The 23,910-nt window shown below is 41.3% G+C and overlaps 1 protein-coding gene across 2 annotated transcripts; it reads right to left on the bottom strand.

The window, feature by feature from the left end:
- Nucleotides 1-1,180: 1,180 nt before the first annotated feature.
- si:dkey-89b17.4 (zinc finger protein 646) lies at nucleotides 1,181-23,083 on the bottom strand. 2 transcript variants are annotated; one of them, XM_034113749.1, is made up of 5 exons: nucleotides 22,917-23,083; nucleotides 12,778-15,531; nucleotides 11,171-12,277; nucleotides 9,213-10,075; nucleotides 1,181-2,885 (listed from the first exon to the last, which is right to left on the bottom strand). In XM_034113749.1, exons 2-5 carry the CDS (start codon nucleotides 15,324-15,326, stop codon nucleotides 2,467-2,469), a joined length of 4,938 nt encoding a protein of 1,645 aa, XP_033969640.1. In that variant the 5' UTR covers nucleotides 15,327-15,531; nucleotides 22,917-23,083; the 3' UTR covers nucleotides 1,181-2,466. The 2 variants fall into 2 exon arrangements, 1 of the variants encoding a protein (XP_033969640.1); XR_004554586.1 differs by having other exon boundaries at nucleotides 2,797-2,885; nucleotides 8,582-10,075.
- Nucleotides 23,084-23,910: the final 827 nt, after the last annotated feature.

Here is a 23,910-nt window from a genome sequence, read left to right as displayed (position 1 = left end):
AGATATTAGGACTTACTATCTCATAATAAAGATTTGTACAACTATGTGAAACCTTCACGTAGAAACTCTTTGTGATTTGAGTCTTTTTTTAATACTTTCATTATATGTGATTTTACATTTTCTTTATTAATTTATTGTTTTGTTTCCAGTAAATTAATTAAATTAAATGTTTTCTTCTAAATCTTTTTTATTCACAAGGGATAGTGTTATTGCTGTTTATTCACACAGGCGGGGAGGCGTGTGGTGCAGTGGGTTGTGCGTTGGTGTTCAGATCAGGAGGTCACAGGTTCAAACTCCACTGCAGTCAGCATGTCGTTGTGTCCCTGGGCAAGACACTTCACCCCAAATTGCTCTTGTGGGGATTGCCCACAGTATTGAGTATGTAAGTCGCTTTGGATAAAAGCGTCTGACAAGTAACATGTAATGTATTCACACGGGTGTTTTCTTCAAAGTGTTTGATGTTCAATCGTTTTTACACTATATAAGATTGAATAAAAAATATGAAGAGGTATTTATACAAATGTTCTTTTCTAGGTCAGAACTATTATATTCCTTATGTAATGATGAGATAATAAAAATAAAATAAACGTATGTGGTAGATTTGTCTCCACGTGGCATTAATGAACTGCCATACTTGATGTTAAAATCAGACGTCACATTGTGAAACAAAAAATCTCAACGAAGAACCGAACGCTCTCGATTCTGACGGCCCTCAAACGCTCCACAGTGGAGTCGAACCACATTAAATCCCTTAAGGTGGAAATGTCAGTTAATTTTAATAGCTGTACCTGAAGGCATCCCAATATTTCTCTCTGCTTTACATCTTCAACAGGTCAAAGATACATTTTTGGGAGAAATTCGCCTTTACTTGACAGTTATCAGTGTCAAAAAAGTGAGAAAAACATGGGGTGTGACGTGCCCCACGGCTGGAATCGAACCTGGAACATTGCGGTTATAAAAAAAAAAAAACATTTATAAAAGAAAATAAATTATGTTTAAAATGTAACTCTTTTGGTGCACATTGGCCTTTTTTACAATAACAAACACACCCTCACAAAAAATGTAAATGTTCAATTAATACACTCACAATAACTTTAGGAGCTTTGTGAATTTCTGTAATGTTGCCTATCTAACCACAAAGTCCCAGGTTTTATTTGAAATACTCAAACAAAGGCGAAAATACATCAACAAAGAAATCGACCTGTTTTAAAGATGAAAAAATATTCACACACTTTTGTCATTCAGCTGTTTTCAACTCATAAAATAAGAGAAATCTATTTAGGTCAGATATAGAAATTGTATCACCAGATTTTTTTTGTCCTCACTTGCCTCTCAGAGCTTCCGTATGTTTTCTTTATCGTCTGCAGTATGAAAAAACACTGAATGTGCTTGTGTTTGTCCATGGTGATGTTGCAGTTCCTCCACTTCTACTTCAAAGTGTGTGCAAAGTTAACGAGAGTCTTGCACCTGAACACATCACAAAGGTCGGAATCTTTTATCTGAAACTCCTGAACGCAGCATTGTTTCTCTCTCGTGTAATCACAGTTTTTACATCTGAGAGTTTTGCGTTAAGCTGCTGATTGTTTAAGGAGATCTTCAGAAATATTTCATACTTCCGTTATTCCATCTGTAGCCTCCTCTCCACGATGGTGGTTAACAACTGCAACATTTTTGGCCAAAGGTGGGTTGGTGGGTTTTGGATACAACACTCAAAGTCTGGGCATCATTTTTTCCAAAACAGAATTTGTAAATTGATGTCGTTGATTCAGTTTTATATATATTTTTTAAGTTAGTTTGCTGCCAGGAGTTCTGTTGTTGGCTGTGTGTTCGGGAAATGCATTCTGGGAGTCGGAGTTGCCTCCTCAAAATTGATTTGGTGAAATATTTAAATCATATAGAGATATTGACAGAGTGGTGGTGGGATGAAATTAGCATCTCCCTGGTTCCCTCCCCAAAAAGCCAATGAGATTATTCTATTGGATTTTGGATTATTGCAGAATGTATTGATACTTTACAGGTTTTGTTCAGCAGAATATCTTTAGAAATTGACACAACTGTTTCAATTGGAGTATCCAGAAGTAAAAGTTAACGTTGGACTATAAACAAACTAAGAGCTGGTCACATGACTTTACGTCGACATCGCTAAACTAAGGTTAGCTTATGTTTGGCATGATGACCTTTAGTAATCTCATTTAGCAAACACGGTTTTCAAAAAACGTCGAAGCTTCAGGCATTCACCAGTGGGTTATTTACTGATGTATTTTATGTTGCAGAACAAAACCTGAAAGTCTGTTAACCACAGACCTTATTTCAACCTCTAAACAAAAACTCATTCAACAAACCATTGACTTCCGGACGAGGGAATAGCTAGTGCTAAAATGCAAACTAATGTTAGGGTTTTAGGACTCATTCCTGCAGCACGATATTTAGAAGTTTTAAATGTGTTTCCCTCAATGTATTGGAGGTCTAGATGAACGGTCTGGAGGGGACGCTGAGGAAGGCGGATGGCCTACGGGACAGCTGGGGCCCCCTCCAGTGCACCTTCATGTGGTGCCGCAGGTTGGCCCGAGACGAGAAGAGCTTGTCGCACTGCTGGCAGGAGAACGGCTTCTCCTTGGTGTGGATGCGACAGTGGCAGACGAGCGCCGCGGACACGCGGAAGGATTTCCCACAGTCGGGACACTGGTAGCGTTTGGGCTCGGTGTGGATCCGGCCGTGGTTCTTGAGGGACATCAGGTTGGGGAACTCCTTCTGGCAGGTGTTGCAGAAGTAGGTCCCGGTCTTGTGGCTGTTCTTGTGGTTGAGTAGGGAGCTGGCGTGGCGGTAAGAGCGGCCACACTGATTGCAGGCGAAGGTCCGGGAGGAGGAACCCACCGGACTCAGATCTGAGAGGACACAGACAGGGGACTTTAGTATCAGACTATAAACAACCACCGACACGGACCCCAAAGGTCTTTGGTGTTTAAAGATTTAGTTCAGATTACCAACTCTAATTCTTTTTTTTTTACTATAGGCTACTCTGACATTTTTTTAATTTGTTTTTAAAATATATATCTATAACCTTTTTCACAATTTAGTATGCTATGAGATATTCTACTCTTTTATGAACTTACTATTCTAGGACTCTTTTAAGACCGTTTGCATGACATAACATACTATGACTTTGGTACAAGATACTAATCTATGTACTGTGAATTTCAATTATATTTTATATGGCATACTATGACTTTTCTTCAACAACAGAACAGAGTTTACTGAGTATTTTAACAACGTTCTATGCTATGACTTTTTAATGACTTTTTTACAACATACTATTATGTGACATTTTTCATGACATACTATACTATTACTATGCTGTGTTATGCTACGCTATTGTTTTACCAAATACTATTCTAGGACTTTAAATGACTTTTCTATTCAATGTATTTTCAATATACCTTTCTTTGTCTTTTTTATGACTTACTATAGTAAGATTTTCTTTTTGTGCAATTTATTATGGCAAACTATACTTTTTTTAAATGTAATTCTTATATTTTTGGAATATAATAGAATAATAATTTGTTATGACTTTTTTATGACATGATATATACTAGGACTTTTTGGGACTTTCTACGACTTACTATGCTGTGACTTATGTACTTAAAAAAATATATTTCTAGACATACTCATATGTCTGTTTATATTTTTCCACATATTAAACTATGACTTTTTGCGACATACTGTCCTATTATTTGTATTTCACATTTTAAACATACTATAGTATGATGTTTTTTCATATTCCGTAAAACTATACTATGACTTCTGTTTAATTCAATTATTTTTGACATACTATGACTCCTTTTTTACACACTTGATATGAAATGTTTTCCTATTTTGTACATACTAAAATATTTTTAAAAGAAAGTATTACTGTTTTATATTTTTTACGATAAAGTACTATACTTTTACTTTTTTCAGGATATTTTCAACACAGTACACTATGATTTTTTTATACCTAAACGTTTTTAAAGATATTTCGACATACTATACTATTACTTTTTCAGCATATTTTCATTTTAATTTTTACGACGTGGTATGCGATAACTCTTTTCTTTATTATTCAATAATTTTTTGACTTAAACAAAAACAAAGACGTTGGCTTGTTGAACATTAATGAACGTTTCCGTTAATACGAACACATTTGTTTTCTTTAGTGGATCTGAGCTGCGTGACGAAAGGATTCATTCATTGTCCGACCATAAAGGGTTATTCCAATCACATTACACACTCCACATTACATAATCCAAAGGATCAGCACATTAAACAAAACAAAAAATCAAATTAGCAACATCACTTTGTGCCAGCAGCAGTTGGATCTTCTTTTTAGTTTTGTTTCTTTTGTTGAATATAAACACTTATAATTAGCTGTTGATAATTGAACATGTTCACGCCTTTCTCAAACACAGACTTTAATCCCAGAAAGCCCCTGTGACACAATGAAAACATGCACAGAGAGGATGGAGTTTGGTTCAGAAACATATCACTGCTTTCTGCTGGAAACAGTGATGTTAATTCCTTATAAAACATCAGAAAGTGATTATGGGCATCTTTAAAATTATTATTTTAAAATCTCAATAAAGAAACTAAATTTCTTTAAAAAAAGAGAAACATTTTATAAATAACACATTTTGGTTCTGATTTCCAAAAATGTACAAAGTTGCCGTTTGTGGTAGAAATAAAGAATACAATGTATAATTTAAGTTTTATTCCCGCACGTACCAAATACAGAAAGAGAAACACTGACTAATATTTTCCTCCAATATTAAATATATATGTATAATATAAACCCCTTTAACGTAACGTATTATATGATATTACATCATATTTAATACAATTTTAACTGGTAATTTTCCCATTGACAGGATTTTATCATTCTAATAGTTTGTATTAAAGTGACGCAGACAGCAGGGACCGGAGAATTGTTGACGTTCGGTGATTATAAAGTTGGCCAGCTATCAATGTTGATAAGTTAGTTACCTAAAATATTTTATTGGCTTTACTTAATGTGATCACATAATTCCTTCCAATATTTTTGCAGATCTGCTGTAACTTAGTCATTTCACAAATACTGACAATACTGAGTTATGAAACAGACCAACTCTGCCCACACTAACAGTTGGCCAACTTTATCCTCCTCTTCCGTCAACATGTGCTCCGGTCCCAGCTGTGTGCATCACTTAAAGTGTCCCCATTTCTGTTGTGCTTTAAGCTTCTTGCAGTGTTTATTTAAATTGCAGTGTTTAAAAAAAAAAAAAGACTGCGCATGTAGAGTCCAGTTGGTGAAGGTGCTTCTTAATTTGCATGTGTTTTGGCACATTTGTGTTTTTGTATTTCCATATTGTTTTTTTTATAAATGCAGCACGTTTCTCCTAATGGAAATACTTCGGGCCGTTGTTCTGTCAGCCCCCGTAATTTCAGGTTTAACAATAGAATATCAAAACAAGGCAAACGATTTCAGTTGACAACGATTTGGTGTTGAATCAGTGCAGAGATCAAATATAAATGATAACTGTTGTACTTTATTTCCACCATATATCGAGAGCAATGCAGATTGGTACCGTTTTTATAATCATAACATCCATATTAATATTAGAAAACAGTTTTTAAACTGTATGTCTAAGGTTTTAAATGTAAATGAAATATTTCAGTATGTAAAGCAGGCTATATAAAGTGTTCCTAACATTAATCTGTGTTTAGCAGAAATATTGAACACGATGACCTCCGCTGGGTTTTTCAACTATTTATTTTCAGTACTCAGCAGTAAGGGTTATAGTATATGGACAAGTTTTTTCTGTTAAGAAATGAATTATCAAAACATAGTTTATAAAAGTGTATAGTAAGCATTACATATATATGCATGGAAACAAAAAGTTAAAACAAAAAAGTGGGTTATAGTTAGGGATGCTCCGATCGATCGGCCGCCGATCGATATCGGCCGATATTCACTCTCTGCCGATCGATCGGTGCTCTCTATAAATGCCGACCGGGAGAGCCGATCACATGACGTAAAATACATGACACTTTTCTCTGTGCGCGGCAAAACAAGCTCGCCAAATGGCTTCACCAGTCTGGCAGTATTTTAAGGTGTCCGAAAAAGACAATAAAATAGCGGTATGCAACGTGTGTGAAGCAGAAATCCTGCAGCTCCGCCCGCTGCGACGGACCGGTGAGAGGAGCAACACACACACACACACTAAGAGTTAGAACTAACACACTTAGCTATTTTATCTACCTCTGGAACAAGCTAAACTAGTTATAAATATGTTTATTCTTCACTGTCGGGTCACTCATTACTGGATCAGTGAGCTGCATGAGACGGATACTGACAGGCTGTCAGGAGAGAGAGAGGGAGAGAGAGCGCTTCCGCTCATTTCTCCCATGTTATTATCCAAAGTTAATGTAAACTTGAATAATATACTTCAATTGAATGTAATAATTATGTTGGTTGTTATTTGTGGAAGCGCCAGTGAATGAGCCCCATTAACTGGGTTTTAAACATCACTTTAAATGGAAGATCCCCATAGCCCCCACCCACTCGATCGGATTGGCCGATACTGATTCCGGCGATCGGCCCCAAAATTGGCGATCGGAGCATCCCTAGTTATAGTTGTTCCAAAGCAAATCTTTTTCTTCTTCTTCTCTCTAAAACTAGCTGAAATGGGTCCAACAGGAAGATGTGAAGGAAGATGTGAAAATGTACAGTTATTATAATTTCTGTGTTTCTAGATCACATCGACTCCTACAGCACTTGACGGTCACTGCACGGCTTTTAACTTTTTTTTTTTTTTTTAACTAGCGCCAGTGCTCCTGAATACGCTGACAAGTTGTGTTCTTTAAAAAAAAAACGCACACAGAGGCTTTCCAAATAATGCAATTAAATACAAAAAGGAGAAAAATAAAATAAAAACACCAATAAATACAAGAGGTTACCATAAAAAAAGTTTCAAATGGAGGAGAATCACTAAGGCGTCCCTTTGCCATGTGAGCTTGATTTTTGTGAAACAGGAAGTAGGTGGAGAGGGAGAGATAAATATGGAAGAGATGGATGATGGGAAGTCTCCACCGTCACAACATCACTTGGTAAAAGGCAAGAAAACACTTTCCATTGTTTACACATAGTGTTTAAATCTTTTCCACTGAAGAGGGGATTGTGGGTAAGAGAGGGGGGGTTTACATCAACACAGCTCTAAACTCACACATCCTAAAGACTAGCGCCGTCCATTACAAGTGTTAATAATAATAATATAAATAAATGCATTATTACAATGATCTGTCGTCTTTTTCCTTCTTACAAAAGAGTTCCCGCAGATAATACAGAGAGAAGTACGATTACAATACAGGCCCGACAATATACACCGTCAATTTGTGTGTTTTACTTTCTTTCCTTTGTTCTGTAAACCTGCAGCCACGTTCACACACAGATTCACACACAGCGAGCGTGAGGTAAGAAACGTGATCATTTTTGTTTTAATGCAAAAGTGAAAGAAAATATTTGCTTGTTTAAAAAAAAACAAAAAACAGCCAAAATATTGTTCTATCTTTTGTTGGGTCTTAAATAATTGTATTAATTTTTGTTCCGCATAATTGAAACCTCATTTACCATCGTACCTCTAATGAACTTTGTAGTTGAAGGCAACACTAGAGAACCAATACGATAAAAATAAAATTACACGTTAAACGTTAACATTTGTTCGTAAATGTAGATCTAACACAAGGACTTAAAATGCATTCCTGAAACTATCCAAACTCAGGGTCCACTTACTTTCTTAACGTCAAAAGCAGATGGACTGGATTGTTTTGTCCAAGCCTTAGGAGTTTTCCGACATTTTCCGAGGTATAAAACAAACCAATCGTTGGTTAACAGTTTGACAGTTCTCTACGATTCAACTTTAACAAGCAAACCATAAGTGGACAAATCAACCCAATCACGCCTCAGTGTTTATTCTTGAAAGATTTGGGCAAAAATATCCCCACTTAGGGGTGGGCTTACTAGTCCTTTTCTGGGGCTTTCAACCATATCACCCTTCCTCTTCAATAGGGCTGTCAAATCAAATAGATTTGATTTAAAAAAAAAAAAACATCTGTAAAACTTTACTTTCCAACTTTCAAAAATTGACAATAATGAAAATGTGTTGGACAGGAAATAATCTTGTGTGCTATTGACATACAGTATTTTTAAAATGACCCGTTTACCGCTGAACACGCCTGCGGGGTTTAGACTAAAAAGGTGTGACACACGGCTGCTGCTGGATCTGTTTGTGGGAACAAGGCTTTAGGAAGTTACAAAGTTAAGAAGCTCATCTTGGTGCTAAACACACACAAAAACACACGTTTAAACCCAACCATTCAATCTACTGGTCCTAAAAGCTCCCACAAGTCATTGTTTCCTCCCGTCAAAACCATCCAGGTACAAAAAAAAGCAAAAACAAACCAAAAGTCTCCACTTTACCTACATGTTGGTCTTAAATAAAAACACTGTGTAGACAGACTCTGTCTGAATATGGTTTTAAAAACGTTGTGACAAAGGCCACGCAAAACTTACTATGAACATCGTCAGAACAGGGATGGAGGCAGGAAACAGAGAAACTGCAAACACAGGACCAATGAGCTCCTGGGGTTGAAATGAGCACGCATCAGACTTCCTCAACAGTCACAACCACAGGACTCGTCAGTCTCTACGAGCTGGGCTTTCAGAAAAGTCCCTGCAGGTGCTCCGGAGAAAGGTTAAACCTCTCCCCAGGCAGTATGGGGCAACATGCAGGCGGGAGTAAGGCAGGTGTAGTAAAGTCTATGAAACTACATCATGTCTGTCTGTCTGTCTGTCAGTCTGCGTGGGACAGTTCTACAAACAGGGCCTTGTGGGAGCATCCGCCAAGGAAGCATTGGCGCAAGAAAGGTTAGAAACAAGTGTGTGCATGTCCTCCGTTTTGAGTTCTCTGTGTGTGTGCGCACAAGCGTCCATTTTGCGCTCTGCTTTACGTGTATGTTTAGTCATGCAGGACCTGTCCTTCACACACACACACACGCACGCACACACACACTACGGCCGCACATGGAAAAAACCTTGGCATGTGACTTCAAAGCACCCGCTACCCCATCCCCCGCCCGCCCGCCCCGCCCTGACTCCCATCCTTCCCTGATCCCATATTATATGAAGGGGCCGCCGGGCATACCCAGGAAGTTGGGCGCACCCATGGCCATGGGAGGGGGCGCCGTGGATCCGTTCCAGTGCACCTTCATGTGGTGCCTCAGGTTGGACTTGGAGGAGAAGTGCTTGTCGCACTGCTGGCAGGAGAACGGCTTCTCCTTGGTGTGGATGCGGCGGTGGCAAATGAGTTGGGTGGAGACACGGAAGGACTTCCCGCAGTCGGGACACTGGTAGCGTTTGGGCTCGGTGTGGATCCGGCGGTGGTTCTTGAGGGACATCAGGTTGGGGAACTCCTTCTGGCAGGAGTTGCAGAAGTAGGTCCCAGTCTTGTGGCTGTTCTTGTGGTTGAGTAGGGAGCTGGCGTGGCGGTAAGAGCGGCCACACTGATCGCAGACGTGGGGTTTGAGGACCTCGCTGTGACCACCACGGCTGCGGGCTTTGGCAATGCTGCTAGGGTGCAGTCCTTGCTCTTGCATCAACGTGAGGTCCAGGCCTGACCCCCAGCCCAGCTCCTGGGAGCCCCCCGGCCGAGGCTGCTGGGGTCTGGGCTGACGGGGCTGCGGCGTCTGGCCATGGGTGATCTCCATGTGGAGGCTGAAGCTGGCCTGCGTGGGGAAGGATCTTTGGCAGGACCGGCAGGTGAGCTCCCGCTGCTTTTGGTGGACGCGTCGATGGTTGTGGAGCTGGGAGGAAACGCGGAATGCCTTTCCGCAGTCGTGGCATTGGTGGCGCCGTATCTCTGAGTGGATACGACGGTGGTTCTTCAGGGCAAGCAGGTTGGAGTAGGTCTTGAGGCACACGGCGCAGTGATAGATGCCGACTGTGTGGGTGTTCTTGTGGTTGAGGAGGGAGCTGGCGTGGCGGTAGGAGCGTCCGCATTGATCACACCTGTGCAGAGACAAATTAGGACAAACATGGGGATGGGACAGAGGGTAAGAGAAAAGGGAGATTAGAAACTGAAAATGATAGTCCGCTTACAAAATTCTATCCAAATTTAACTCTGGTTACCACTTTTTCTTAGAATTATTGAAATATTTTGACAACTCATCTAAGATGTTGTTCATACAGGTATATGATCTGAAATCCGGCTTAAAGCTTTCAAAGAAAGAAGACTACTACAAAGTGGTGTACCATTTAAAGTTATGATTTCTACACAGATGATAGGGAGGGAGGGAGGGGCATGGGGGACAACTATGGACAAACAACTGGGATTCATGTGGGGGACTGGGAAGTATCTGCTGCTCCCTGCACTGCACAAATGGACGCAAGCTTCTTTCACATATGGGAACAATTTAATAAACCTTCTGTCACAGCCGTCTTTTGGGTAATCACTCTTTTCTGTATATAATGATGAAAGATCCATCAAAAATGCCAAAGAACCTCTACCATGTCTGCCTGTAATAACGAAAGATGTAAGATTAACCCCTGACGTGTGCAGTGCAGCTAGCTCCAAATACTTCCTAATCTATCCTCTGACTTTTATTTGACAGACATCAAAATGCAAGTGTCCCATCATAAAACTGCATGTTCTAGTCTAATAACTGGCCAGTATTATTAGACTACCTAAAGAAAACAAACAAACAAATCAAAGACTACAATCAAAATCATTACAAGAGCAAGGAACAAACATCAATACTAAAAATGTTGCTAATATGCTACACACAAAATACTTAAAAAGCAAATCTGTGTTAAGTTTGGCTAAGTAAAGCAAAGCATGAAAACAAAACATCTAAACATGAAGGTAGCCTTAAAAACTAAAGTGTGTGATATGCTAACTGAAAGCAAACGGGGTTGACTTATCTGGTCTCTCCACTAATTCAATTTGTCCAAACTTCAGAAAAATCCGAATTCCGGCACGCGTATGGTCCCAAGGAAGCCGGATTGGAGATCATATACCTGTAATAGACACGTAGAGACCTAAATTTATCTTCACTATTTTTTGGGCCAACTTCGTAGAATCACAAACAACTGACGAGAACTCACGTGTACCGACACTCCTCGCCCTCTCCCGGGGTCGCAGCAGCCTTCTTCCTGATTTCCATGCCTACCTGGTTGTCCCCGCAGCGGTGCCTGGCCAGGCCGGATCTCCCCTGGAAACTCTTCCCACAGGTGGGGCAGCCAAAGGGGGTAGCACCCTCCTCGTGGACCTTCTGGTGGTTTCGGAGGAACCTGGCAAGCCGGAAGGCTTTCCCACACGTGTGGCAGATGTGCTTCTTCCGCTGTGTGTGGATGCGCATATGGTTGCGCAGGGCCATATAGTTGGTGTAGGGCTTGTCGCAGAAATTGCAACGGAAGTTGCCCGTCTTGTGGGTGTGCTTGTGGTTCAGCAATGAGCTTGCATGTTTGTAGGCACAGCTGCACAGGTCACAGGCGTAGGGTCTCTCGTCAGAGTCCAGGTCCACAGAACTTCTCTCCAAGCTGATATTGGGGGTGTTGCTTGAGGAGGATGAAGGCAGGTGCTGAGCCGGGCAGTCGTGAGCTGCAAGCTCATCGGCCGTGGCAAAGCCTTCGCAGCAGCCATCGCACTCAAAATCCATCTGGACCCCGGGGCCCTGCGGTCCTTTGCACAGGCCAGCTGTAGTGTGGGTAGCTAGCTGCCTCTGGGTACGGAAGCCCTTGCCGCACTCTTGGCAGTTGTGCTTCTTCTGGGCAAAGTGGAGACGTAGATGGTTTTTCATTGCCAGCCTGTTGGGGTATGTGGAGTTGCAAACGTTGCAGTGGTACTCCCCAATTTTGTGAAGGTTTTTGTGATTGGCCAGGCTGCCTGCATGTCGGTATGTCTTGCCACATTCTTCGCATGCAAAAGGCCGACGTCCAGTCTCAGTTGGATCAAACTTCTGGGGCCTTGAAGTTCCAGCTGAAGAGTAGGGTTTCTTGAACCCTTGCTGGCTATATTTCACGCCCATCGGCTGGGCCTTTGATGATTCTCCTCTCACATTCTGCATTTGAGATGTCCCAGGCTGCTGGAAGCGAGAACTGTTGGGGCCAGTCCGAACAAGACCTTTGGCTCGGTGCTCCTCGTGGAGACGAAGGTGGTTGATCAGCTGCTTTTGGATCTTGAAAGCCTTTCCACATTCTTCACACTTGTGCCTGCAGCATGGATGAGCAGAGATGTAGAAAACTCAGTAAATACATTCAAATCTAGGACTAATATCAGGGGGGATGGTGGTATTAAACATGACACTTGGGAAGGCTATTCCTTATTAGAAATATTTTGGGGATAATGTTATTATGATCAACTTACTTGCAACATGTTTGGAAACACATGGACTAAATCTGAGAGTCTACCATGGGAAACATTTTACAAAAGATTATGCTAAATCTTGTTAACCGGTTTCCACTACAAGCTAAAAAGATGTCAAAATAAATGAGGAAATGAGTCAACTTGATTGAGATGAAATAAGGGTTGCACAGTTAATCAAATGAAGATCATCATGTGCAATATATAACATTTTCTGGTCATGAGAACTCATGTGCATATCAAACCAAGGGCTTCATAATCTGGCACAAATGTTATCTTTAACATAAACTGCACCAGCCAACTTTCAAACATCTATATAAAACAAAAAATGACAGAATCTGGGACCTACCTCTTTAGATCAAAGTGGGTCCTTTGGTGATTCTTGAGAGCCAGCAGATTGTAGTAGCGTTTCTGGCACACCAAGCAGCGGAAAACCCCCGTCTTGTGTGACTTCTTGTGGTTAAGGAGTGAGCAGGGGTGTCTGTATCCTCGCCCGCATTGGTCGCACTTATGGGGCTTGTCACTTTGGTCCACCATAGGCCTACGTCCATCGCCACCAACCTCACGGCTTCCACCAGCAACCCCCCCACCAGCGACACCTTCTCCTCCGGACATACCTTTGGCTCCATTCAGACCCTGCTTGCTCAGGGAGCTAGACCTATTCTTACCAGGACACAGGTGCGTGATCAGGTGGTGGCGGTCGGCAAAAAACATGCCACAGTCAACACAAATATGGTTGCGTCCGTCCATCTTGTCATTGCCATTAGCTGAGCTGCCTACAATACTCTGTTGCTGGCCATCAGGCCTTTGGGGGCCATGGACTAACTGGTGATTCAGGAGGTCTTGCTTCCTTGAGAAGCTCTGGCCACAGGTGGAGCAGATCATCCTCCACTCCTGCTCCAGGGAGGAAGGGCCAGGCCCTGTTGGGTTATTCGCATGGCTACGCAGGTGGCTCCTGAGGGCTCGGAGGCTGGCGTAGTGATTGCCACACACCGAACACTGATACACTTCTCCATCATCGTCATCATCTTTGTCATTGCTTCCCATTCTCTTGCCTCCGCTCTGGGAATATTGTCGCTGGCTGCTGCCTTCTTTCAGGCTGCTGGAGCTTCCAGCAGGCAGTGAGGTTGCACTGGAGCTGTGGTAGTTCATGTTTCCCATGAAACCGTTAGACATGTTCCCTTGCTGCTGTTGAGGCTGCTGGCCACGACGAGGACACATGTGCGACTTGATGCCAGATACATCTCCATACATCTCGCCGCAGTCGGCGCACACATGTCTGTCAGCCTGACGGTGAGCAGAGTTGCTCTGAGAAAGTGAGCTACCATCAAAGCGATCGTGAAACTCAAGAGAGTCCAACCCACTGCTATGGCCACCATCTTGTACAAAGTGGGCCGCATCACCAAGATTCCCTGGCAGGGAAATTGGAGTGGTGGCGCCGCTGCCTTCCTGGACGTAGCTCTGCTGGGAGTCCAGGGTTAGCGGCTCTGGAGACAGCCAGTCACTGCCGTCATTATTTAAAGACGTGTTGCCAGAACGCCCCTTGTGGCTTCGTAGGTGGCTGTGTAGCGCTGCCAGGTGGGGGTACTGCTTACAGCAGATTGTGCATTGGTAGTGGCCTGTCTGATGGCAGCGCTTGTGGTTGACCAAGCTTCCTGCGTGCCGGTAGCTTTTGCCACACTCTCCACACTTAAAGCGTCGCTCTCCATTATCTGGAGAATTGGCCTGGGGCACACGGCCTCCGGACGGAGAGGACACTGAGCCCTGCGATCCAGAGCTGAGAATGGAGCTTTCCTGGCCGTGAGAGGCAGGGTTAGGGTCATGGGTCAGATAGTGGACCTTTAAGGTCTCCAGATCTGGATGTCCTGCGCCACAATATGCGCATGTGTAGATGGGATTGTTGACTGGAGGGCCCATAATGGGGTCATAGGGGCCTCTTTTGTCAGTGGGCAGGGGTGGCAGGGGCAGAGGGTCACCCAGCGCAGGGGTGTATGCTGGGGATCGAACCGCACTCGTGTGGGCCATGATTCCTGGGAAATTGCGCGGCAGACCAAGGGAGGGCGAGGCTGCGTTGTGTAGCAGTATGTGCTCCTGAAAGTCTGTCTTATTTGGCAGCGCTATCTGGCACAGGTGGCAAAAGCACGAGGCAGTGTCGTTGCTCTGAGACGACTGGGTGCCACTGCTGCGCGAGTCGTGGAGGCTGCTGCTGCTGCTCACCATTGAGGCGCCAGGGGTCTTGAACTTCGAATGAGTTCTCTCGTGGCTGTTTAAGGCAGCCAGGTTGCTAAATTGTTTAAAACACACAGAGCACTTAAAAGTTCCTTGCTGATGACACTTCTTGTGGTTCACCAGGCTACCGTGATGCCGGTAGGTTCTCTCGCACTGATCACACTTGAATGGTCTGTCCCAAGCGTTGTCGTGCTCGGGAGAACCTTTTTTACCGTGGTTGTCTGTCTCGTGGCCTTGTAGGACACTATGTCCCATACCACTATTGTTCAAATGTGAGCGCCCAAACCCGTCTGAGAGGTCTTGGGCGAGACCGTAGTCCCTCTCGTCGTGGCCCGTTTCTTCGGGAACTTCTTCACTCTCTTCTTCTGCGTGTGCACTACTGGGGGACAAAGTATGGATACGTAGGTGGTTTTTCAAAGCTACCGCGTTGGGCAGCGTACGCGTACAAACTGGACACTGGAATGAACCCACTTCGTGAGATTTTTTATGATTGGCTAGGCTAGCTGCGTGCTTGTAAACTCGCCCACACTGTTCACACTCAAAACGTCCGTTTTCTTCTTGCTGATAATGTGCTTTCATATGTTCTAGAAGACTTGGAGTACTCGGACAAACCATATCACACTCTTTACAGGGGAAACCCTTGGCACGACTCATATCATGCATTGCCATAGTACTCTAAAGCAAACAGGACGGAGGGAATCACAGTTCACATCAAAGAAATGAACAGTGACGTAGGGGGGATGGGGGAGGAAACTGCGGGGCTTAGCTCTTCAGCTGAGGGTGCCGATTGCTTCCCCAGGGCAGGTCCAGCCAATCGGGGCCCACCTTGGGAGGTGGCGGGCCGGCAGGGGTCACACCAGCCAATGAGGTATCACTGTAGGGACAAGAAGAAAATGGAAGGTTACTTAAATTAATAAAATCTTGTATTTATCCACTTTTACCACAATGCAATCCTGTAACTGTCAGGCATCCAGTATTTAAGATTTTAATATTTAATAACCATTTTGATAAGTGCCAGTTCTTTACCAAGCAAATAGTACATTTGTATTGCTCTTTGACATCCTTTAAATATATTGGTATTTACTTGTAATATACATACACAGCAAAATATGTAAACAGTCATTGTCTTATAATTGTAGCCCTCGTGAGATTTCAGACAACAGATTCTACTCATTTTTTGACCCTTCTATTGTTAAACCTTTCAATCTGTAAAATATGTTAACGTTGTCATGATTTTATAATATAAGACAATTGTTATTATCATACAGATAAATGTGGTTATTTCAACACTTATTTCAACATCACAACAACTTCCTCTGATTTCTTAAGGATTTGATTTGTTGCATGTGGAAAAAGTAATTTGGTTTTCCTCCACACAACAGGACACACCTCTGTTGACAGTGTAAAGAGTACGGGGCTTGCTGTAAAACAGTGGTGGCAGTGGCACCTGCCTTTTACAGCACAAGCACACGCTCGCCTCTGGGAGGGAGAAAAAGAGAAACAGGGGCCGCCGAAACAGCCAGAGCCCTGCCCCTCCCCACCTCTGCTGCTCACCGCTGAATCCACGCGGAGAATAAACAGAAGGGCAACCAGGCAACCATGCTCGGGAGGTCTTCAGGGTTCTTACACCTTTTCCAAAATCAAATTCAAGCACTTTAAGCATTTTCAAGGTGCATTTTCAAGCTTTTCAAGCATCTTACAGCTGTTGTAAATGACATATTTATATACACATACTTCAGGGTTCTTACACCTTTTCCAAAGTCAAATTCAAGCACTTTTCAAGCATTTTCAAGGTGCATTTTCAAGCTTTTCAAGCATCTTCCGCTGTTGTAAATTACATATTTATATACACATACTTATACTCAAATGATTATTTCCCTACCTCACATTAAATCAGATGTTCTTTATGCTATAAACAACCAAATGTGTGTTTCATAATAGCATTCTACATGAGGATGAAAAATTAAAGAAAATAAAACTAAGTTTAATATTTCAAAATGAGTGACCCATCTGTACGTAGACTGGGCATCCCATATAACCTGGCTGAGCCAATATAAAACAATCAGCCAAATAACTTTTCAATATATTATTGATTACTATTTTTGAGGTACTTTTAGGTTGGCAGTAAACATAAGTCAGAGGTAAATGGTGTACCTTTCCTCCACTACATGTATTTAATACCTTTAGTTACTTACAGATGTGGATGAATGATGTGAAATATAATCAAGTGTTAAATCAGACTTTAGTTCCACCTGGAGTAAATTCACAAGCTACTCTGTAGTATACAAAGTCATTCAAACTAGCTGCACCTTTACCAGCTTTGAGAACACTTTCATGATCAATCATTATAAAACATATCATATACAATTATTAGGGATGCTCCGATCGCCAATTTTGGAGCCGATCGCCGGAATCAGTATAGGCCGATACCGATATCGCTCTCTTTTCCTCTCTCCCCCTCTCTCTCTCTCCTGACAGCCCGTCAGTATCTCCTGCAGCTCACTGATCCAGTAATGAGCGACCCGACAGTGAAGAATAAATATATTTATAACTAGTTTAGCTTGTTCCAGAGGTAGATAAAATAGCTAAGTGTGTTAGGTCTAACTCTTAATGTGTGTTCTGCTCCGCTCACCGGTCCGTCACAGCGGGTGGAGCTGCAGGATTTCTGCTTCACACACACGTTGCATACCGCTATTTTATTGTCATTTTCGGACACTTAAAATACTGCCAGACTGGTGAAGCCATTTTGGCGAGCTTGTTTTGCCGCGCACAGAGAAAAGTGTCATGTATTTTACATGCAACGATAGCCTAATCTAAAATGTTCTTCTACAGCGTACCTTTCGTGTGGTGTGTGGCTCGTCAGCGCAGACTCTCGCATCGTTATTGTTGCACACTTTGCAGGAGGCTACTCTTGGGCTTCGCTTGACCCTCGTCTTAGCCATGGCTTGTATTTGTCTTCTGCTAGCCAACGCTCGTTGAAACGGCAACCTCCTGGCATACCGTCATCTATCACTCTCATCAGAATGCCCAGGTCACACACGTAACAAAAACACTTGCCGGTCACGCGCATTGCGCGGGAAGGCCGGAGCGGAGCTGTTTTATGTAAAAGCGAAGCAATTAAGCGCGCTCCGACTTCTTTATTTTCTTTTAATCTAAAAAGCGAAGTAAAGCATTTACAATTTCAAGCACTTTATCCCAAATTCAAGCACCATTCCCAAAATTCAAGCACTTTTCAAACCTTGAAAACACCTCGTACAATTTCAAGCATTTTCAAGGATTTCCAGCACCCGTACGCACCCTGATACTTATACTCAAATGATTATTTCCCTACCTCACATTAAATCAGATGTTCTTTATGCTATAAACAACCAAATGTGTGTTTCATAATAGCATTCTAGATGAGGATGAAAAATTAAAGAAAAGAAAACTAAGTTTAATATTTCAAAATGAGTGACCCATCTGTACGTAGACTGGGCATCCCATATAACTTGGCTGAGCCAATATAAAACAATCAGCCAAATAACTTTTCAATACATTATTGATTACTTTTTTTGAGGTACTTTTAGGTTCTTCTTCGCTGCTTTTGGTGTATTTTGTGGCGGAAGTTCAGCGCCACTTACAGGCCCGGCATATGTACTACAGCGTCTCCAGCGGGTCGAGCGGTCTCGTGTGGACGGACACGTTTATTGAGCCGATTCCGTGTGGACGGAAGACTTTTTTTATATCGAATTCTGTTCGTTTTCATGTAAACGGAGCCTAAAGTGCGTTCAGGTTTGTTACAGTTTTAACAAGATAATCTGTAATCTGTACAGATTACATCAAGCGGCTTCGTTAATCCGAACTCTCTGTTACAGACCATCAAACTCAGGTCAGGTTCACTGACCTGAACCTCGCTATAAACAACACTCTAGATTTATATGGATAAAGGATTTGTATGAACATAACTACACATATTTATTAGGGATGCTCCGATCGCCAATTTTGGGGCCGATCGCCGGAATCAGTATCTGCCGATACCGATCGCCGATCCGATCGAGTGGGCGGGGCCTAAATGGAAGATTTAAACATCACTTTAAATGGAAGATTTAAAGTGATGTTTAAAACTCAGTTAATGGGGCTCATTCACTGGAGCTTCCACAAACAACAATCAACTTAATTATTACATTCAAATTATGTATATTATTCAAGTTTACATTCACTTTGGATAATAACACGGGAGAAATGAGCAAGCGCTCTCTTTTCCTCTCTCCCTCTCTCTCCCCCTCTCTCTCCCCCGCTCTCCCTCTCCTGACAGCCCGTCAGTATCGTCTCATGCAGCTCGCTGATCCAGTAATGTGTGAGGCCGACAGTGAAGAATAAACATATTTATAACTAGTTTAGCTTGTTCCAGAGGTAGATAAAATAGCTAAGTGTGTTAGGTCTAACTCTTGTGTGTTTCGCTCCGCTCACACCGCCCATCACAGCGGGCGGAGCTGCAGGATTTCTGCTTCACACACACGTTGCATACCGCTATTTTACTGTCTTTTTCGGACACCTTAAAATAATGCCAGACCGGTGAAGCCATTTTGGCGAGCTTGTTTTGCCGCGTACAGAGAAAAGTGTCATGTATTTTACGTCATGCGATCGGCCCTCGCAATCGGCATGTTTAGAGAGCACCGATCGATCGGTAGAGAGTGAGTATCGGCAGATCTCGATCGGTGACCGATCGATCGGAGCATCCCTAATATTTATGTTGATTCTATTCAAATTTTAAAACTTGTATGCATTTTTTATGTGTGTGTAATTTAAAGAGGCAACAATTTGCATTTCAGTTTGAAACTTTGTTATAACAAGCAAAAAAGCAGCAAGGAAAAAACTAAATATACATATTTGGAGACATATATGGAGGTGAAGGTGGATAAAAATCAAGAATAAAATTAAAAAAAAATCAAGAAGAGGTAGGAGAGTGGAGGACAAAAACAGATTTAGGAGAGGATTAAATTGGCAGGAGACGACTTTTTCTCTATTTGAAATAGAAAAAGATGAATAGATAACGCAACATTGAAATTGGGGAGGTAGAGTATTCAAGTATGGTGATGCTGTAGAGATGTCCCTAAACAATCTTTGCTGGATAGGTACAAAAAAAGGGGGGGGGTGTTGTTGGGATATTTTATTTTTTTAAATCCTCTGGAGCAGAGAGAGGAGCTGTGGATTATTGTTATTGATTAGTGCATCAGTGTTTCTTAGGGTCAAAAACACTAAACTCATAACTTAAATTGAAAGTATTTAGTTTATTTAATAAAAGGGTGCATGTTCAATGTGAAAAGTGACAGTAGATTAGTTGCAGCCCTCATTTTAAATTTCCCACCACTAAAACCAGCTCAAGCTATTCAGAAAACCTTAGAACTGTAGAAAAATAGCGCAACCCTAATTTAGCCACTTAAATCCTTTAGAAAACCTGTCTAATTGACCACCATTACTGATGTGATGAGCTAAATTAATAAGCAATACATTATTATCTTAATAGAAATGTTTAAAATCATTTGTAGCATGGTTTAATACATTATTAGGTCAAAACAGAGCTGATTATTTCTTCAATAACCTCAAAGATTGTTGAGGTTTTAAATATGTCTGATTTGTTTTCCATTATCAATTAATTAATCAATTATTCAAGCAATTAATTATTTAATCTAGGTATAATCGAGGTAATAATTTGGGTTAAACCCTGACCTTTGTGCACATAGCATTCTGCATATATATCTTGGATTAATGGTTAATTGTATATGTTTCCTGTACATCCTGATTATTGTGCTGCTGTGATGATGAATATCCATCCAAATGAATAAGACAATGATTCTGATTATCGTCGAAAAAAAGTGGGTAGAAATCTTGTATAAAATTCAAAGAAACCTGCACAATTTTGAACTTGATTTCAGATATACTAGTTACCAGTTGTTTACTTTTTTGCAGGTTTGTGTATTTTAAGCCTCTCCAGTTTTTTATTTGGAGTAAACATGTAAAGAAACTTGAATAATTATGTAACACTTTTTTGCCTAATGCTTTCAACTAAAGAAAAATAAAAAGTTGGAATGCCCCTTACAGTCAAATATCTTCTGTATACCTCCACTAGTTTTCACTTTAAGATTGTGAATAAATTAAGTATAAATTAAGTGCCAAAGATTGTAGAAATTAGGCTTCGGAGCTGTAAACCTACTTTTTAAAAGATATTCTGACTTTGCAATTTACCATGAAGGACTAATTTAATTTCCTTGCATCTTTATATTAATATATGCGTTTAGATTCATATCTGTATTTATGGCATGAAAAAAAATTAAGATGTTTTAAATCCCATCAATTGATAATTTCTGTAAACAAGCATTTCTTCCACCAATAAAGTTGAATGTAATATTTAGCACAGGCAAAATTATCCAAAAATAATCTAGCAGAAAAGTTAGAAATTCAGCATCTCAATCAGGTAATTGCATTAAAATAATAATAATCGCCTGGTATCAGCGATAAATGTCTCCTGTGAGACAGGACTGACGTTTTTAAATATAATACAGATCTGAGTGTTTGGTTTGGTTTGTTATGACAGCGTGACTGTAAACTGCTGGTTCAGATAACCGGCTTAATTGGCATTTAATTGAACCTACTGTTGTGCAAAACATTTTATACCTCTGTATGTGCAGGCACATTACTACATTCCTGTTTACATAACAGTGAATTGACTTTGCCATTACTTAACACAAAATCCATTTTGTTTTATATTCACGTTATGTTTTATCCCTATATTTAAATTACCCAATATGTTTCACTTCCATGTCTTTCTTTTTTTACATATTTACTTGCCATGAATCGAAAAGTTCATTTGAGGACATATGTTGAAAGGAATTATGTCTGAATTTACAGGGAAAATGTTGTGTTAAGCCCTTAGAAATAAGCTGTTGAACAATTTTTATCTTTTTAACATGTATTTGTTAATCAGGGAGATCTTACAGCTGCATCTCTTTAATTAGTGTGAATATGAGAATAAACATGGAATTATCCACAGTAATCTGGTACAGATCTTTTAAATGAAGCATCTCATTCACACACAAATTTGAATCAGACCGTTCAGGACCAGCCAATCAAAACCCTGTCTTTCTTTTTCCCGTCCAACTTTTTTTCTTCCTCGGATAATGTAAACAAACGGAATTTGCTTTGCACAGCAACAAAAACAACTAGTAAAGCTGTACTTCACAAACAAAAAGGTATTTCAATGTTGTGGTGCCAAAAGTGTCTCAGGTGGATTCACACACCGTGCAGAAATAACCCGGGTCTGTTCACACATGTATGGGTTGTTTTGATCAGAGACAACAATCAGCTTCGGCAATAAACTCATGAAAACTATCATTCTGTTAATATGATTACAGCAGATTTAACACCGAAAGAGCCGTGCCAGCTGCAGCAGGGCGGCCTGACCTTGGCCCTTCTCTTCTTGCTCGGGTTCAGCCCCGGCATGGATTTATCGGGACAAAAGCGGGGCATCTTCTCCGACACACGGCCGACATTTCCTAAGGCCGACTCCCCGAATTTAATCGGGGGAGTGACACCCGAGCCCGGCCGTGGATCCGGGAGCAAAAACAACAGGGGGGTCAAACTGAATAAAATCGCCCGGTGTTAGCGATGTTTCTCTGACAGGATTCTCACAGCATAGCGGGGACAACACCTACAGCCACCAACCCACTTTCACTGAGACCCCATTTCATCGGAAAATGGCTTTCGAGCAGCGAGACATTTTCCCCATGCTAACGCGCTAGCATCTCCTTTTTAGCCCACAAACACAAACTGATACCCCACTGCGCTACAACCAGAGGCTTGGGGTGTTTATTTCCTCAAAACAAGGTGCATATACCATATTCAGCAACATCAATGCTTTTAGCATTTTGGTAATATAAACAGTTTGGTGGATAGGAGGTAAAATATACACGGCCGCACTAACATTAGCATTAGGCTAGTTAGCAACCCCCCGTGATGAGAGAAAATAGGTAAAACGGAAGTTTGTAAATAAAAGCTTAAAATACAAACGTGCAGAAGCTAGCGAGACAACTATTGTTTATTTTAAATAACACAAAGCAGATAGTGGGTGCAAACTGTCGCCGATGTATGCGCTCGCAGAGAGGTTAGCATCTCAGCTAACCCCAGGCTAGCCCGGAGCTACACAAAGATCTCGACAAACACACCGCGGCCCCCATTGATGAAAGCCTCGTTTTCGAGACGTTTTTTCCGCTCCACACTTACCCCTCAATCGGCCTCTGCGCCCGCACGGGTGGACGATGCACGGCGTGGAGATGCAAAAATACGCAGATTTCACGGATTCGGCATGATTTCCTTTTTCCTCCTCCGGTTCAAACACCGACTTTTGCTTCTTGGCTCTTTTCCCCCCTCTACCTTCTCTCTACCGCCGCTTCGACAACATACTTCCTGCCGCTGCTGGCTGCGCGCCGCCGGAGCGCACACCGCTGCGCGTCATCATGCGCACAAAAAAAACCCAGTATGTGGTTTTAACAATCAGTTTCTGGGTTTTATTTTAATAATGAACCCCAGAGCTCATTAGGGTCATTGTATTACAGACAATCACTGAGTCTCGGTGCTGCTCTGCCTCACCGCTGTCGGGGATAGCCGAGCCGAGCCAGGCTGCCGCTAGATCTTCATCCCCTTCATCTTCTTCTTCATTAACATCATGGGGCAAATGACATTCTGAGGTCGTTTTAATAATCAACAAATACATTATATTAGAAACACAGTTTTTTAATTAGAAAAATCCTCTGGAGCTTTGTTCTTCCTTATGTATATGGGGAATACATTTTGAATTTCAAAACAATGATTAATGTGTACTTGTATTTGATATGTTTAAAATAGTAATTATTTTTTATAACAAAATCTAAAAATGAGCATACATATTTACATAGTTCTACCTTCATAACATTTTAATATTTACTCTACCTCCCTTAGAAATGATGATTTGCAATACAATAATATTTGTAACAATATATAGTGTATTATTATTAAAATGTACATTGATTTATTATCTTAAATATATGATATATATTTTGTATTATCATCTTTAAGTTTATTTCTCATTGTAGTTCCTAGTTCCTTTTTTACTTTCTTGCCATTTCTTTATATACAAATAATTATAATTGAACCTGCTCTAAAAAATAATTTAAAATGATAAAATACATACTAAAACATGTTTTGAGACAAAGTGATTTCATACTGTGTTTTTTTTATC

Source organism: Trematomus bernacchii, unplaced genomic scaffold (assembly GCF_902827165.1).
Source record: "Trematomus bernacchii unplaced genomic scaffold, fTreBer1.1, whole genome shotgun sequence".
Lineage (NCBI taxonomy): Eukaryota > Metazoa > Chordata > Actinopteri > Perciformes > Nototheniidae > Trematomus > Trematomus bernacchii.
This window is presented reverse-complemented; position numbering and strand designations above follow the sequence as displayed.

Excerpts from the sequence above, each read along its gene's own strand:
- si:dkey-89b17.4 (XM_034113749.1), bottom strand. The coding sequence starts at position 15,326 with ATGGCAATGCATGATATGAGTCGTGCCAAGGGTTTCCCCTGTAAAGAG. Across the intron at positions 12,278-12,777 it reads ACCCACTTTGATCTAAAGAG|GCACAAGTGTGAAGAATGTG; the intron begins GTAGGTCCCAGA and ends TCCATGCTGCAG. Across the intron at positions 10,076-11,170 it reads GGCGAGGAGTGTCGGTACAC|GTGTGATCAATGCGGACGCT; the intron begins GTGAGTTCTCGT and ends GTCTCTGCACAG.